At 41.2% G+C, this 19,083-nt stretch overlaps 1 protein-coding gene across 1 annotated transcript in view; it reads right to left on the reverse strand.

Moving 5' to 3' along the window:
- The window catches only part of SATB2 (SATB homeobox 2), a 128,632-nt gene extending 109,819 nt beyond the window's left edge, over positions 1 to 18,813 (reverse strand). The window contains exons 1-2 of the mRNA XM_058028384.1: positions 18,488 to 18,813; positions 17,790 to 18,008 (exon numbers count right to left, since the gene is read on the reverse strand). Coding sequence (XP_057884367.1) covers positions 17,790 to 17,958 — 169 coding nt within the window. The 5' untranslated portion in view covers positions 17,959 to 18,008; positions 18,488 to 18,813. The remainder of the gene's footprint in view (positions 1 to 17,789; positions 18,009 to 18,487) is intronic.
- Positions 18,814 to 19,083: the final 270 nt, after the last annotated feature.

Here is a 19,083-nt window from a genome sequence, read left to right on the forward strand (position 1 = left end):
GTTCAAGCAGCCAAATTCTAACACATAGTGCTAAAAAAAAAATCTCAGTGAAAAAAAAAACCCTCTAGGTGCTTTCCTGAAGAGACAGCACATGGGTGATCATGTTCCTCTGAAATAAGTGACAAAATTTCTTTTCCTATCAAAGGTTAAAATTTGAATTCTATTTGTCCATACACCATTTAACTAGTTAAAACAAAAATAAGTCTCTTTAAGTGACAAACTTCCAGTCCTGTCGAACATACAGGCTGTCACAGCACTTTTGATGGGGCTATTAATGTCTTAGCAAAAGATTAAGATAATTGGCCAAATGCTGAGGCTGTAATATCAGTTGTGTAAATTACATTTTGGCAAGACAGAAAAGGTGGTGAAGCAACTGTCTTTTATGCTCCTGCTGGAAGCTTTCCTCTCCTCTTCAGCACAGGAGTAGCACCTATTCTCTGCACTCATTCCTTACTGTCTGAGTACACACAGGATCTCAAAGGCCAGAATGGATGCCATACATTATATCACTTTACGGACAGCACTAAGGACCCCACACAACTCCTGCCCATGATGACTTTCCTGCCCCTTCCTGCTGCCCATGCTTGCAGGAACCCTGCTAAAGAAACAGCTTTTGGAAAAACATCTCTGAACTCAGTGACCCAGAGTAACTGATGATAAAATGCTATTAGGACCTTAAAAACAGAGAGCAAAGGGCAGCTTACCACATCTGTCTGATGTGATCTGATACTGACCTATTCTCATGCCTCTCACTATAGCACCTGGAATCTTAATACTGATTTTAAAAATAAAATAAAAAGCAACAGTAATCAAACTTATTTCCAAGCCAATCTCACTCCAATGAAGTTTCAACTGCTTTGCTCTCTATTTCGCATGAGAGAGTTAAACTGTTGTATCTCCAACGAACTCACTACCTCAAACTTCTCTGTTTCTTAATGTTATCTGAAAATAAATATATTTCAGTACTTTGGGATCAAAAGGAAAAACTTCTGCAGATGCCAACATGCTCTTTACATGCAGATATACATCATGGCTTGCTCCTACAGGCATATATTACACCTCCAGCTCTCTACAGGGCCCTTAGAGAGCAATACAAGTTAGTCACTACTCACTGTCATTCCAGCTGAAGAACTTGGAGCAGTACTCTGAGAGCTGGAGACCGAGCATCCATAACAGTCTCAAATGCAGCGCTACTGCAGTGCAAGCCAGCCTTACTCATAAATGCTGGAGCTCCTGAGCTCTTTCCCTGAGGAGGGATCAGCCAGAATCGCTGTCACCCTCCCTCGCCCGTGCGCACTCACACACAGGGAGCAGGCTGGGCCCGCACTGAAGTGGCACAGCCGCTCCCCCAGCTCCAGACAGGCTGCAGGCAGCGATGCTGCACAGCCCGTGCTACACGACACACCGCACTGCTTCTCACACAGGGAGAAAGCTAGCGGTTTTCCGAGGGCTAAAAAGGAAAGAGTTTGTTTCCCTCAAGGACAAACACAAAGCTAGTATGCACACAAAACATCACCAGCAATCGCAAATCATACTACAGGCTTTTACTCCTGGATTTTGATTAACGTAACTGAATCATGAACAGCTCTTTCATGCTTCCCACAGAGCTCCGACCCCATAGAGATGGCATCAGCTTAAAATGTCAGGGGAGCATAAACCAAGATCTACAGAAAGGCTTTTATAAGGACATCCATACACAGCAAGAATTCCATCTAACCAATGAAAGAGAGCAGTGAAAAACTGTTCCCAACATTACCCAGAAGAAGAGAATGGTTAGCAGCAACCAGTACCTCTGTATAATATACATATTTAAAGCACATCAGAGATGAGATTTAAGCTCTGCTATTGCTTTCACGGAAAAGTTGCAATGTACAGAGAATCTGTACACACACTTGCACTTTTCCCCAAGATTCTTCTAAAGGCCAGAGAAATTAAGAAGAAATTAAATATGTATCAAAGAGACCAAATGCACATTTTCTCCTCCTTGCCCATTTTAATCTATAGTTTTGTTTCACTGCAGAGTAATAAAATCTTTAAAAATTAAGGAAAGAGAAATAGATATTTCATTAGAGAAGTGAAAATCCGAGACAGTCTGCTGCATGTAGTATTCATTTTTACAAAAGCGGACTTAGAGGCAGTTAAAAGTATTATGAACCTGCAATCATACAGCTTCCTGGAAAACATTTTCAGCTCTAAGACTTCCAAGTAAAAGCTGCAGATTTCTAATGACAAACTAGAAGGAAGAGAAGAAAGCAGGTATTAAAAGCTACGGCACTGTTTCTTTTGTTTATTTACAAATAATACTTGGTCCAGAACATGCTTTTTTAAGTAATAGATATGATACTAGTGGCACTAATTTCTATGCATGGTCTGCTTGCACAGCAGCATCACAGGCAGAGCAGAAAGCTGAGAGCTCTTACAGCCACCCACCTCTCCAGCCATTAAATAGGGAGCAGTGCTTGTGCATCCTAATAAGTATAAAATGAAGATCAACTAGAAAGAAAAAGCACCAATAAAATTCATGTCTTTTTAGATTAAAATCTCCTTCCATCAGGACAAGTTTTGAGTCCCATCTAGGTGTTATTTAATTTTATCTAATTTGAACAATTTCCAAACATCAAGTTGATTAATTTCAACAGCATGGTGTTATGGAAAGATTTACTGTACAGGGGTTGTCTAGCAGGGAATTAATAAAAAAGCCAGTTCTTTGCCCTGAGTAACATGAGGTTTTAAGACTTCCCAGATTTCTAGTGGGAATACTTCACAGCACAAGCATGTTTTCTTCTGGGAGTAAAACCCACCAAAATTATTAAAAACGGAGATCAAATGGTGGTGTCAAACCCAAAGGAAATCATTCTACAGTGGAGAGATTTTTATCAAGTGAAGAAAGTGGAAAATAAAGTTTTTGTTGTTGCTGTTATGCTTTGGGTTTTTAGGCTTTGTTTGTTGGCTATTTTTTTGTTTTGTTTTAAACAGAACAGACACACATGCAGAGTAATCTTCCTCAAAGACAAAGCAAATTTCTATGGTTTGGAGTTCAGAAACCAGGACATCTACTTGAAAATTCATAAACTACTGAAAATTCTTCATTACCTTATGTAGACAACATTTTGCCTAGCAGAGACTGCAACATGGGCCGTTCTCTAAGCTGGCCTTTCCATCAGAGAAAAAAAAAAAAATCCAGGTAATAGCAAGAGCAGAATCCACAAATGCTTATTTCCAAACACACCTAAAAAACACTGAAGTACAAGTAACTTTGGTTGGACTTCTAAGATGAGACCCTTACTCTACAAGAGAAATTGAGAAGCCCAATTAGCAAAGCATGGATTGTCTTAAGAAAATTACCTAGATGGAGATTCTGTACAGTTAACAATAAAGCATGCTTCCATAACTGGCAGTAACCACAGGAAGCAATCAAACTACAAACATTTCCTAAACCTAATCTGCTTCTGTTTTTTCTTTAGAGAGAGACCTCTATCCAGCAAAGGCAGTCATGGGGAAAGCAGTCCTTTTATTTATTTCTCTCTGCTCTGCAGTAGAGCTGACCTTACATATAGAGATTTGGTATTTTAACTGTCTTTCCCTTTCTTCTAAACAAATTTGAAAAAGAAGCTAAACTGAGAAAAATGCTTTAAAAGGCAGAAATGGGCATAGGAGAGGTTTGCCAGTTCTCCTTTTCACATCCTGCAGCTCTAATTGCAAAGGCAGAAGCCAATTCAGTTTGACCGTTCTCATTACGCAGAAATACCTGAATTTCTGCAGTAAAGATGCCATCCTGCATCCTGAAGTGTAACACAAATCCGTAAATTCCTTTTTCAAAAACTTAAACCCACTACTAATTTCATTTAAAAAAAAAAGAAAAAGGGAAGCTTTAAAGCCTCAGTGTGCCACTTCTTCAAAAAGGTGTAAACTGCAAATCCTGAAGTGACCAGAAATTAAAACCTAGTTAATATGTTAAAAATCAGGAGGTTTCTACTAAAGACTTTATTAGTTGAACAAACGTAAAATCAGAGAATCATTTTGGTTGGAAAAGACCTTTAAGATCACATGTAACAACAGAAGATAAATTCATAATTAGGAAAATTAACTGCACGCCAAAATGTGGGGTACTTTGTCCAGTTGGCTGGGGCTTTTCAAGAGGAAAGACGCCAAACAGTATTTGGGAAAAAAAAAGGTGCTTTTTTTTTATCTCAACACCACTTCTGTTTAGATCACAGCACAGATCTGCAGCTGATGGTGCTGTGAGATCGTCTCCAGAAAATCCTGCAGAGTCCAGCTGAGGGCTGCAGATGCAGGAGATACAAGGACAGGCTAAACCAACACTATCACATCGTTTCCACAGGCCCACACATACACAACTGTTCATGCTCAAGAAGGATCTGGCTTGAAGCAGATCCCAGGTTCAGCCTATGGCAGTGCAAATCTGTGATAAGGTGGAAGAGACAGAGCTCCCTCATTTCAGCAAGCTTCAGGCATGTCCATTAAGGCTCACTCTCAAGTTACACCATAAATTATGAATACAATTAAATCAGACAGAATATAAGTTGTTGGCACTTAACTTATTTACAATAAATGCTTGGTTTGGGTAAATGGACTGTGTTTCAGCCTTTTACTTATCAAACACCAGCTTACAACAGTCTTATTATGAAGCTGAGAATTCTTCCACTGTAAATCTTTTTTAATAGGGACTGAAGGAATGACTCTGCAGTTGTTTGTCACTAACCACTCGGAACCACGTGAAGAAAGCTGTGTGCACACACTGACAGGCGGCCAGCGGGAAATCGCTGTGTCAAATACACGAGACTGTACCCAGACCTCTGCAACCGCACAATCCTGTGCAGCATCAAGCACCTCATTACAGCAAAAGGTTTTGTTTAAAACCAAGTACCCTACTTTCTGCTAATCCTCTGCTCTCCAGTGTGTTCTAGACAAAATGCAAGATATCTGATTTTGCATATAAGCAGTAATGTGATGCTGTTAAACTCCTACTCTTCATGGCTTTATAAGCCCGCTGCAAATAATTTGTTCCAGGATGCAATTTTGTAAAGAAGAGCTCAGTCCACAGCTGATTTTAATACAGTGTTTGCCAAAGGAAAAAAATCATGTTAAATAATATTATATTGTAGAATTTTTCTTCTTAGGAGGGCCAGAGGAAGTAAAACTAAGGACAATATCTTTCTACTCCTCCTCGGCTATTTTTTCTGGCTTTACATATTCAATAAATCTGTAGGCAGGAAATGCATTTCTACATTTTATATTTTAGCCAATGGCAAATGCAAACCACAAGGTATTATTTACATCTTTCTTCAGCTTCCAGTCCTTTCTGTGGCTTCAGTCTCCCAGCCATCGCAGCTATCCCAGATCTCAGGAAGTCTTATAAATAAGTCACTACCGTCTCTGCAGATGTCCTCTGCTTCTGACAGCTTAACTATCCAAAGAATCCTTCTCCTAGCTGAAATAACAGCCTTACTGTTATTTATTTAACATAAAATATTTCATGCCACTATCCCACCACAGAAACATACTATGAAACTCTTAACTTGATTCGATAATTCTTGAATTTCTTAAAAAATGGTAAAAAATAAAAGCCACATTTAGAGCATGTTCTGTGACAAACAAGAAATGAGAAACAGAAAAACACCAAGGGTTTACCTCTGGCACAGCCTCTCCTGCAGCGTCTGGGACAGAAGCGTTGCTCACAGGAGATGAGACCTTTTCTTAGTCAAAGAGAATCAGCTGTTTCTGGAAACAAATCCCCTTTGCTACACCAGCTGCACTAACTCAACCCTAACTTTGAATCTGTCACACCTGTTGAGTTCACTGAGTGGGAACAGGAGCAGCCCCACTGGGGCTTTGCGCCACCCTGTTAGCCTCGGGACAGCCACGCACGGGGCAGCCAGGAGGCAAGAGCAATTAAACAGGAGAATAAAGCACTCCCACCTCTCCAATTAAACAAGCAAAACTGAGAGCAATGATAACCCAGAGCTCAAAATACTGCTTTGAGGGAGCCTGAGTGAGAAGGCAGCACAAACAGCTGTCTAGGTTCCTCCAGCAGAAAGCTCAGCCCCCCTGTGCAGCAGCACCCCCGGCATGCAGGAATCCTGGGGGGTACCAGCACCATGCCGCCCACCAGAATCACACACAAGCCCTCCAAGCCATGGAACAGAACCATAGAATCAGTTAGGTTGGAAAAGAACACTTAAAATAATGAAGTCTAGCTATTCCAATTGAAAGGAAAAAGGTGAAGACACTACAGCTACATGTTTCCTAAATAAAACAGCTCAGTTGTTTCAACTTGTTTCCCAGTTACAAAAGAAGAAAAAATACTCCACAGCCTTACTTCATAATATTAATTAAATGGAAAACATACTCCTTTCACTCAAAATCAGTGGAATGAACACTTCTAAAATCAGATGACTTTTTGTTAAAAAATCATCTTAAGCCATAAATTTCCTGTTAGTTTCAGGTTTTGGTTTCTTTAACTTAAAAACAAGTATAGGGTTTGTGAGGGGTTTTTTGTTTGAGGAACTACTTTCTGTTTCCTTTCTCTAGAAAATGTAACAGAACTTGCCTAAGGGGTTAAGACTCTCTAAGCCAAGTTCCACCCAAAATTATTTTTAATGACCAACATTTTTAAACCCTGAAAACTGGAACCACTAATAAGCCCTTAAATTCAGTGGTGCTAGCAGATGCCACCATATTATGTAATTTTTGAAGCAAAGAAACATCTTCTAGCAAAAGCATTTTAATGAAGGTTCTATTAACTAGTCTCCTGGTACTGGGATAAGTCCCCTGGAATGCAACAGAAAAGCCTTCATAGCTGGCTTGAGGTTTTATTTCTGGAGAAGCGCTGCAGACCACACTCGGGCCTATTTTGGGGTCTCCACTGGGACCCACCAGCAAGTTCTTTTCTCCATCATGTCCATTCCTCTGTGAATCACTCCCTGGCAAGTAAAAGAAGAAATCTTAGCACCTCTTCACCATGTTACAAGATAAATGTCTGCCAACCTATATCTCTGCCTTCAAAACCACTTGCAGGCTCCAGCATCGAGACAAACTGAACTATCTGCAACCACTGTAACCACTGCCTCTTTCCTCGTATCTTATAGATAATGGCAGCAATAGAAAACCTAATTTCTAAGTGACAATGCCAACAGATATGGCAGAAGTGGCTACGGGCAAAAGTTATAAGTACACACGCAAGAGGACAAGCCACATTAAACTCACTCTGAATAAATGCTGTCAAACTCAATGGTAACTGAAGAAGCTCTTCATCCTGCTTCACTTTCAGCAAGGGTAAGGCTATTGCTACAGCAGTATCATTACTAGATGGTATTTTTCTGGTAGAAGGAGACCACAGAAACCTTCATCAAATCTTCAGCGCAAAAATAAGTGAAGGAAAGAATCACAAATGAGAAAATGTAGAAGCCATTCTGTCCTCCAGAAGGCAGCCAGCTTCCCCTTCTGCCTCCCTTTTCACTAGTCAATAGAGAGTCTTCAGACAGTCTGCACCTACAGCCCATTACGGGTCAGCAGCTGCCCTCTGGGGCTCAGCCTTTACTTCCAACTCCAATCTTTCCCACCCTTGTGGACCAAGGGCAACTTCTGAGCAGCCTTCTCTTGTACTGTCTTACTGCAGAGTTGTGGGGCAACCACTCTACAAACGTAAGATCACACATTTAACAGCTATCAGTTTGAATATTAGTCCTTTAGGAATATTTACATTTATCTGCCAGCAGGTCACATTAATCTAATGGGTTTAATAACTACCAGATCTTGATCAAACAAGTCATGAGGTCAAGGAACAAAAGTCATATACATTCTCTTTCTCAGATGTGCACAGTACACTTCATCCAGTTAGGAATATTTTGGGGCAAGGATAGAAAAGACCTACCTATAGGCTGACCTTCAGTGTGTGGATTCACTTGTGATGAGTCAGCAATGCTTTTGGGGCTCAACAAGCTGAATTGCTACATTATTATGCACACAGAACTGCACCAAAGAATTAGATACTTCTGCTAGTGCAAATGCATGTGCTCACTGAGAGGTGTTAGCCAAAGAAAGCAGATTACATCTGTGCTCCAAAGGCCGAACTGGCTCCCACTTCACTTTCGGATGCCATTCCAAACGTTGATTTATAAAGCTGTATGATACAGCACTAGAGCCAAGGCTACTGTAGCAAGGCTCTCTCTTCCCATGTAGGGTACAGCAGAAAGGACACTTCTGCTTATAGCTCTAGAAGTCAGAGAAAATGGAGAGCCAGGATCCCTCAACCTCAGGCCTTCAACTACAGTCTGATCCCTTTGCAAGAGGCACAGAGATGCATGGCCCCTTGGCACAGGGCCCTTCTGCCTTTTGGGTTTTAATCTGAACCCTGAGATGCCAAGGTAGCTGAAGGGCCATAGGAGACTCTGTCCCAAGGAGCAATGGCTTAAGGGACCAAGTACTCTTATTTGCATTCAGGTCCACACATTTGAGGAAGGCACAAAAAACCAAAACACTCTCCCTACATGAAGTAGCACAGCTTTTCATTTTGAAAGAGAAGGAAGTAGTTTTTACTACTTTCTACCTGTCCATGGCATTCTCAAAGCTCATGTAGCTGGCAGGTCAATATGACACTGTGATCATATTAATTTCATCACAAAGGCTCAATACATTCATTATTATTCCAGACCCATACACTCAGATAATGCCTAACTTGAGCATTATTGTCAAGCAATACACCTACTTACTGCATACTTGCTCACAGGAGCTCATATGAAGTCTACTATCCAGATTTCTAGCTTGAGAAATAAACTACTTGAAAAAAAGAAAAAAGGGAAAAAAAAAAAAAAAAACCCTCACACTTCTGTTACTCTGCATTTTCTCTACATCTAAAAATTGGTAGCATGTATGACAGGTCCACCTCATTTTTCTTAATGATGTTTTTATTATTCTTTCACTCAATTAAAACAGAAATGGATATTGCATCTTCTGACTGTATAATTGTTATTGTAATCTGTTTTCGATCACTGCTTGGGAAATGGGTCCAAAACAACATAAACTATCCACAGCCTCAGAATACAAGTCATTTTCTTTTACTACGATACTTAAAGAAACATCTATCATGTTGCTCCGCTAACATGTTTGTATTATGGCAAAGAAGTTATTTGTAAGTTGGGAAAAGACATTATGAAAATCACCTTTTACTCCAAAGTATTGTATAACTCATAATTTATAACTACATTTCTTAATAACCATTCAAAATAATAAGGCTGGAAATTGTGCACATCTAATTTTAATATATAAATAATGGAAATGCACATAAACCAAAATATGCTCAAAATATGAATTTATATTACTCTCCAAAAAACAGGCTGGTAGTTTTGAAAATAACATGCTTCATTTCCAATATAAGCCTGTCAGTTAAATTTATGGCAAAACATTCTCCGTGAGTTTAGATTACCAAGATGGTAAATACTTCTTTGTGAGTTTCCTCACTTATCTGAAGCTTCCATCCAAATGCTGACAAAAGTCAGCAACTTCTCAACAGTGAAGTGCTGGTGATACCCAAGTAAAGACAGACTAATCCAGCCCCTTCTCAACATTACAAATAGAATGGAACAGCTGAGAGAGGGACAGAGTAACCTTGTGGCTGTATGCAGCCATTCAAATCATGCTTTTGATATAACAAACTCCGCTCCCGACATTTCGACATTTCGTGCCAGGTTTAGTACCTTTGAAAAGATCTGCTGTCAATAGTGCATCTTTTCATCTCAGTGGTTGTCTCTGGGGAAAACATGAGGGAGCATGTTTAAGTGGAAGACATTCCTACTGCATTCTGAAAATGCAGAGGGTATATGGTTATCTCAAGAGATGCTGCAGCTTCATATAAAATAGTGTCTGACAGGTATTAAGATTTTTCTGACCTTCTTTCCCTTGCTGACATAGCTACTAACAAGGTACAGTTGTGCTTAAATTGTTTAATATTGCATGTCCATCTGATACAAGGACAGCAGTTAGAGCACAATGACTAAACATTTCTAGCCAGATAATTAGCCAGATAATTTTCTGTTTAGAAAACAGTCATATGCTTAGACTCTTATCTAGCGCTACCTGTCCTTTTTCTTCAAGTTCTTTCTGTTCCCTTCATACAATTTCTACAAATAATGACAATCTTCTTTTTCCAAACATCACTGCACGAAACACCAATGATCATTCAGCATTCAACAAGAAATTGAAAATATATCTTGAGTTCAGACAGAGTATTCCTGCCCTAGCATCCAGTTTACCAGAACATCAATGCAGGGCTCACACATCATTTTTTAAACAATCTTTAAGTTATTTGAGTAGTTTTATTCTAAGCAGAAGTGCCTCCTGGAAGGAGGTTTTACGTCAGTCCTCAGACACTAGCAACGTCAACATTCACACCTTTAAAAATCAGAGTAAGAATTGCACTTAAAAAAGCCAAAGCAAAACGCAGCACTAACCAACCAATAAAACAAACAAACGAAACCTTTCGAACATCTTTTGTAAGAGTTTTTTAATATCAGTAGCTCTAAACTGCTAATAGACAAATGCCAAAATCTGGTATATTTGTAAATCTTCAGGGGACACTCACAGAGCGATCAAATATTTTTAAAAACTTTTAAAAAACCAAACAACTAAAAATACTGTTTCATGTTTTTTCTAAAGTTCCCTGAAATAGTAGAAATAACACTGGAATATAAAATATTTTTTCCTTTACCAATATTCAGATCAATGCAAATGAAGACTGGGACAAAATATACTCAACAGATGCAGTACGTACTATCATAAAAAGCGCAGGGACTCTCGATGAAAAAAAAATCCCTAACTATATAGAATAGTGACAATATGAACAACATGCCTTGCTGGCTGAGAACACATCACACATTAAAAGCAGTCAACACTTGGGAATGGCCATGAGAAACTCAACTAGGTGGGCTAACAAGTGCCCCCAAATGAAATGGCACAGAGTATTTTGTGTCTTTAATAGCACTAATCAATGTAAACTCATTTGTCTGCAGCCCCGCAGCAGAGACACTGCTGATGAGCATTCTGCAACAAGTACAAAGCTTCTTGGAGGGCAATTTTTCTTAGTATCGCTAGAGGCTAGAAAACATTTCTAAAAAGCCATCAAATACTCAGCTGCCTTTTGTCTGTTGCGACTATTTCTTACATCTGCATTAGTGACACATGCCACCGTGGGGACTGATGCAGCTGACCCCGGACATTTGGTACAGTAGGAACCAATTATCACAAGGAGATTTTTTCAGAGCTAGAAAGGGCTCTGACTCCTTGTTCAACACAGCAGGCTCGTTTCAAAGCCACTGCGAGCTTCAAACAGAGAGCACGCTCCTCTGGTAGTTACAGAGTATGAATCAGGCACAGGTTATCTCCAACAAATCCCCGTCCTATCAATTCAAAGGGACTTGGTAATACTTTATACCTTGAAAAACTGAGCCTTTAATCTGAAAAACACAGCAGTAGTTACTAATTTAACTAAATTATGAGGGGCAGTAATTAAAGGCCTAACTTAGCTATGCCTTGCAATTTGGGATTCAAAAGAAAATCTTCCCAAGTTTTACAGATTTTCAGCTATTTTGAAAAGTTTAAAAATAAGATTTAAAAGCAGGTTGAGGACTGCTCAAGCACAAAAATAAGAGTTTTCCTAAACAGGTCACACAGATGTTTGGTGAATATAAATACATGACTGCAATAAAACTCTTCATTTTACAGCACCATAGTTGTCATATTGTATTACCATGTTCTGTGTCAATGCAAGTGACAAAAATCTTACCGGTTCAAGTATTTTACTTAAGCTCCAGACCACCATTGTGCCCCTTTTCCTCCCCATTCCACACACTCTAAAGAAAACATCAATAATAGAAAGTAACTGCAAAAATAAATATTCAGGCTAGCCTCTCCATGAAGAAAACTAAACTCAAATACTTTTAAAGGAATCCTAAAGTAAGTGATACCATCTGAAAGTCTGTGCTACAAACTAGAGCGTTTCGGTATGACATAGCTGTCTATTGAAATGATGACTTGATTACAGTTACATTATGCCAGGTTTTTTCTACTTTTAAATCAAGATAAAGTATCCAGCATCAGAAGAGTATTTAAATAGAATAAAAGGATTCCACAAAACTAGGTATTTGAGAAAGGAATCTGCAAGCTTTACCTCTAAGTGTTTCTTCATAATACTAAAAGGTTAATACTGTTGGCCTTCCTTTGATGTCCGAACTGTTCATCTAAATTCTAAGTGGCAGATAATTCACTATTTAATTTCTTGAAAATATGTTACCTCATTGGCATCCTTTTAGTTTTTAATATGATTTTGCCATCTTCTTTAGGCACAAAAAACAGTTCTAGGGATTCACTGAAACCTCCTGTTAAAGTGAGTTTGCCAAAGGATTGCCCTATAAATAAATGACAATAAATATACCATGTTCTATCCCAGTGAGATCAAGAAAAAGCAGGACCCAACTTAAAAAGGGAGGAGTAAACAGAGAATTAATATGGATAATTTCAATTATGTTGGTTGCTTTTTCTTTGCTTTGGTTTATGATAAGAATAACAGCATGCATTTAACTAACATGGCCATGGGTGTGGAAGAGAAGCACAGAGATGACTTGAAACACTTAGGAACTGTTGCAGGGGAAAGAAAAAAAAATCTTACTACCACTAATCTTAAATCTTGAATTCAAAATTGTTGGTGTCTTTCTGCAGATGCAACTTAAGGATTCCAAAATTACCCTAAACATCAAATTATGTCTAGGTCATTGAATGGGTGGATACCCTATATTCTGTTTAATGCGTATGTTCAATTGCACACGCACTTCAACCAACTGTGTCTTTATTTTAATAACAGACCAAGTACTGAAAACACATAAAGAAAGACTATTTTTCTACTTTGCAAAAATACAGCCGATACACTGCATGACCCTTCAGGAATGACTACTCTGTTTGTTCTATTTACATGATATAGCCTGACTGGAAAAGGGAGAGAGGGATGAAGATCAGCAAAAATACCAGAAACTCATTTTTAAAAATCAGTCACAAAAAAAAATAAATCACTGTCTTGCTTTTCTTACTGTTCCTGTTACAGGTTTCTTCCTCATTATATATCAGAAACATGTAAAATGCAAGATTTTACATTTCTTCCAAATCCCTACTGAATCATATAAAATTAAAAGCAACATTTTCCCACTATGCAGCCACAGATAAAACATAAAATATAAACGTAAAACATAAAACATACATCTATGCTGGTTCCTGAAACTAACAAGGGTTTGCGGCTTTCACGCTTCTGTATTTCAGCGCGCTTAATTCTTTCCAACAGCTACATATTTCTTTCAGGCAGCAGGAAGGTATTCTTCATCTAGGATCTGGGCAGGAATCAAAAACTTAAACCTTTCACTTTGCTCAATTCCTAAGGACAAGTGAAACACACTTCCTTACTGCGCTCAGGACGCCATGTTAGCTAACCATTTAGAACACAGGAGCAAATTTGATCAGGCTGTATTCTTCCGTCTGCACAGAAGTGAATTTTTGCTCCAATCAAGTGTCTTAAAATCCTTGTAAAGATATAAAAGGTAGTACAAACTCTACCATATTTTTACAGAAATATGTAGAATGGACTTTGACAAACAGCTCTATAACCATCAGCCTGTGTTTCTGTCACCCCAGAGATATATTAAAACTGATTTCTAACTACACTTAAGCAGATACAACCACGATACACTGAACTTCAGGGGGCTCACAGCAACCAGCAGCAGCGCTCCGAAGAGTCACTGCATCCACATTTCTGTTACATCTGACTTCATACAAGCTCCCTAACTACAGCTACTGATTAACACCCTGATCACATACTTTGGTTTGAATTGCCCAAAAGCTTTTCCCTCCATTAATATTTTGTAAATTGAATGACAGTTTTTAACAGTTAAATTAATATGAACATATTATCAGACTGCATCAAATGAATCTAAACAAAAAATGTTTTGCCATCATTTCCTGTTTCAAATTTGAACATGCTCCCTTGGCTATCATTTGGTTCTATGCCTCTTTGTCAGCAAAATCAAACTTCAGAACAGCTCACTCTGCATACTGGCATTTTAAGCTGCTTTCAGAAGCTTTTGATGCTTATTTTCTACACTCTTCAAATCAACACACACACATATATATGTACATCCACTCTTACACAAACAGGTTCACGAACTGCAATCAACAATTCTGTAAATATAAGTTTCCTAGTCATTAATCATCCCTCTTTTTTTTAATCCTTATGGAGTGAATTACTAACTGAGAGGAGACGCCAATTCTAGTAAGTGAATGTTACCCAACAGGGATATAAAGCTGTCAACACCACAGTGCTCTTGCTTGCTCTAAACTCTCTCCCAGGCTTCATATGTTTTTTAAAGCGATATTAGTCTTTTTTTCCAAGGAACCTTACTCTCCTTAAAATCTGAGCACTTGTGTTTTATTACATACAGGTTTTAAAACAGGCTGGTCAGACAACTGTTGAAATATTTCAGAAGCACTGAGTTAGTCAGGCAAACCAAAACTGGACTCTAATACATTGGACTTACGCTAACAACATTGTAAACAGTACCAAAACTTTTAAATACCCTATTAAACACAACATTTAAGACCTCGTTTATCTTTTTAGTGACCTTCACTAGATGATTATAGCTGCTGTAATGGCCCTCTGAATTAAGGACATTCATGTTGGGAATAAAAAACTAGGAAAATCATAACGCAAAATTTCTCATGAGAACAACTGATTTTCTGTCTGCATTACATAAGCTTATTTTAAAACACTTTTTTGCTCATAAAACTAGTGAGAAAGCTAGAAACACCTATAGCATTATATTTCTCTATTTCTCAGGGAAGTCACTAGAAAAATAATTGCAGCAAACAGTACGATTATAAAACTGGTTACCAAAGGTCATCACACTCATCATAGCTGCAGATAGTTTGAGAGCTTATTGCTCTGTTCTCACGATTAACTTCAGAAACTGACATTATTACAACAAAAAGCCACTTGACAAATAGGAAGGAATTTCAGCATTTACATATCTAAGGCCCAAAATGAGATAAGAAAAAGAATTGCTAGCATTTGGCGTTGCTTTCAAAATCTTTAGATACACATTATGGAATTTAAAATAAAAAAAAACAAACTGAAATGGTCTCTAGTTTTCGGTAAAGTATTTCCATTTTTGTCCTAAATACAATTCACGTTCAGTAAGTATTATCACTTGTTAGAGCCTAAGAAATAAGAATAAACAGAAACACTGGCAACTGAAGCCCTGGATGTCACTTCACTATGATTTTCAATAGTTTCCTTTTTGTCAGACTCTAGGCATAATAGTAGGAGAGTCCCTATCAGTATTTACTTCAAATAATTTTTATACTAACTTGCCAGTAAATTTAAAGTAAGCCCATCCACAAATGTCTACAGATGCATTTCACAACTCCAGTGAAAAAATTACTAAGACCACAGGATTCACTGCAAAGACACAGACTTCCAAAAATACCTGAAACAGGTGTGATCTGCATTCAGGAAAAGATCACTTGATTGTAACAGGTTCTTAAAGTTCAAACTTGAAAAAGAGCAGAAGGAAAATATCTGGAAATTAGCTATGTTGATTTATTGTAAGAGCATTGCCAGGAGAAAAAAAAAATCAATTTTAAACAGCACCATTATCTTATTAAAAAAAAATCTGCCTTAACTAATTTAGTATTGAGTATTACAGAACCTAGGTAAGTACTCAGAAAGGAATAATTTTTTTCTTGCTTTCAGTATCAATAAGGAGTAATGAATAACCTTTATTATGAACAGCCTAAACTCAAAGAGACTGAGAGTGTTTAAGAACGCCAGCTAAGGAACAAGAAAAAAAATTACTCCTGCATTTCTTATTCCCCCACACTTATACACTCCAGTCTTCAACAGCTTTATAAATGAGCTGAAGAGTAATGAATGAAAACTCAGGCTCTTAAAAGTTTGCTTTCAGAAATGAAATTATTTTTCTTAAGTGGAAGAGATCTTCCACAGCTTAACAGGCCAGATTCAGGCTGAACCACCAATATAACTATAAAAGCTGCTGAATTTCTCTTGGATAATACAGCTGCAACTAGAAAGCAAACATATATTCCAAAACATTTAAAAGAGTTTTCTTAAAGTACATTTCTATAAATGCCCCAAGGAAAAATATTTCAGCTCTAATTCTAGCATTCCTTTAAAAATCAAGCAGCTTTAATGACCAAGTCTCCAAAAAGGCATGTAAAACTACATACACTACTTTTTATATGATTAACTAGTTCCTTTTTACAATTATTCAACACATTATTTCTTCACCAATTTCTAAGTGAAATAGTATTACAAGTCTTTCACTGCAAAGCTGCTTCTTCTTTTTCCATACATTGGAAGAACATAGAGAAGAGGATTAAAAACTAGATATAAAGAAACATAAAAACTAGTGAGCTCTCTTACCCTTCATTAGGTATCTAAATGAATCCTACGCTTTTAAAACAAAATCTGCAGCTCCTTAGAAACTTCAGCAATTAGGATGCCTATTGAGCCAAAGAGGTCTAAAACAAGCATCTAATGGTAAAATCGCTAAATAAACCTCACGTAATAGAGAGTCATGTGACGACCATTTCAGTGTATCTCTCGAAATGCCAGCTACACAAACTCCTTGTGTATAAACAACTACAATTATGTGTTACCCCTCTGCTCATTTGAAACACAAATACCGAGTTTTTTTTTTAACGTAGTTATTGGTGGCCTTTCCTGCACTATTCTGCTCACAACACCTGGTTAATTTGAAGATTTTTAAATATACTTTTCCTAACACGAGGCTGCACTGTCTTAAACACGACAGCATCAGAGTTAAGAGGAAAAAAGAAGGCATTTAAAAGAAGTGACTGGAAAGTTTATCTGCTTGGAACAAAAGGAGGGGAAAAAGCAACTACGCACTTAACATGCTCTTAACATAAAACTGACCAGCAACTTGACAGTAAAGTAGGAAAGATTAAGTATTTTAGAGAAACGCAGGAAAACAGCAAAACTAATGCTCAATATATTTGCTGAAAGAGCTAAACCTTACACATGCCCTATTCTCTTTTACAACAACTTCTACAAAATGCTACTTACCGAAAGAAAAATAAAACCCCAAAATCCAACCATAAACGCCACCGTTTTTCCCACCCTGGTGACCCTTTTCTTAAAGCTGTGACGGTGGGTGTTAACGCACCTAACTGGTGTCACCGACATCCGCGAAGGCAGCCCGACCGCCCGCACCCGAGCCGGCGGCGCTACCCTCCGCTGCAGGCGCTGCCCAGGCCCGCCGCCCGGCCGCTGCCGTGCCCTGCGGGAGGGCCGGGGGATGCCCGTGGGCTGCCCCAGCGCAATCCGCACCAAGAAAGCGCCGAGCGCAGAACACGCTTTCACCCCGTTACCCTCCGGCAGGATGAGCTCTCGCCTTTTGAGAGCTGCCCGGCCAGAGCTCGGCCCGGGGTGGCCTCTTGCGGCAGGCGGCCTTCTAACGCCGGAGGGCTGCGCGCCGCACGCCCGGTCCAAGTCTTCCCGTGGATCCCCATCACCGCAGCGGTGCCGAGCAGCCAAATGCTTGCCCAGGAAAGCGGGCAGCAGCCCTCCAGCCGCCACTCAGACCTGCCGGCCCCTCCGCGCACGGTGCCGACCCGCCCGCCACACGCTTCCCCCGGGCCCGCCGCCCTACGCGCCCCGGGCGGCGGAGCCGCCGCGAGCGCGGCCGCACGGTTACCTCCCACGGGCTTGGTGACGGCGCCGTTGGGCCTCCCGCGGGTGCCCATGGGGCTGCCGTTCTGCTCCAGCCTGGCCACCTTCCCGGGGGGGGGGCCTTTGACATCGGGGCTGCCGCTGCCTCTGTCGGGGCTGTCCCGCAGGCAGGGGCTCTCGCTCCTCCGCTCCATGCTCGGGGACGCTGCTCCCGCTGGCAGGTCGCAGTAGAAAGAGCACGGACCTAGGGCGAGAGAAACAAGGGGCGCTTCAGTGACCGCTGGCCAGTACCGGGCCCCGCTCACCCGGCCGGGCCCCCGATGCCCGTCTCCAGAGCGGTTCAGCTCCGTGAAACCAGGCGAGTAGCGGCCGGGTGCGATGCCGCCCCGCTCCCGCCGCCGGAGCCGGCCCCGCTGGAAGCGAGCGGTTCGCCTCACCCGCCCGGCGCCAACCTGCCGCGGGCGGGGGCAGGCAGTGCTGCGCCCCGGTTCCCATCGCGCTCGGCAGGCAAGCAGCCCAGCCGCCTGCCGCAGCCAGGTGCTGCGCCCCGGGTCCGGCCACAGTCCCGGCCCACCCCCGGGGGCCGTGGGGAAAAGGCTGCCAGTCCAGACGGCCCCGCTGGCACGGCCCCCCCGCGCCGGCCAGCTGTGCAGCCACGGAGTAGCCGGCTGCTGGCGAGGAAGCCTCTAGCGAGCGGCTCCCGCGAACTGCCGCTGTACTTACTGCTTATAGCCTGTCTGTAAGTTGGCTGAGTTGGGCTCTGTCCATGGATCAGAAGTAGAGAATCCAGGGTGGAAAGTTTTCCTGTTTCCTTCTCCCACGCCGCGTTCTTCGCTTCTACTCCTTCCCCCCACCCCCAGCCCCCTCCTCGCCCTCCTCCGGGGGTGCTGAGGCGGCGGGGCCGGGGCGGTTTCCCGCGGGGCGGCAAGGATTGAGCCCCGTCCCGGGGGGTCCCGGGTGGCGAGCGGAGCGGAGAGGTCGGGACGAGGGGGCGGGGAGGCGTGGGGCCGTCGGCTGCGGCGCAGAAGAGAAGGGAGAGGGAGCCCACTTCTCACACCTTCAGCGGAGAAAATCAATACCGGGGGAAACAGGGGGAGGAGAAGAGGAGGGAGCGCCGCTCTCCCGGGCTCCGCGGCGGCGGCGAGTGCCTGTCGGCGCGGAGAAGTGGCGGCGGCGGCCCCCCGTGTGTCACTTTCAATCGCTCCCTCCTCTGCCAACGACAGCAGCGGCAGGAGGGACTCGCCACAGAGAGCAGAGAAACGGTTATTAGTTGCGTTGAGTCATCGAGGCAAAGTGAGTCCTTTTTGGGGTTGTCCTTG

This window comes from Melospiza georgiana, chromosome 7, assembly GCF_028018845.1.
Source record: "Melospiza georgiana isolate bMelGeo1 chromosome 7, bMelGeo1.pri, whole genome shotgun sequence".
NCBI classification, from domain to species: Eukaryota; Metazoa; Chordata; class Aves; order Passeriformes; family Passerellidae; genus Melospiza; species Melospiza georgiana.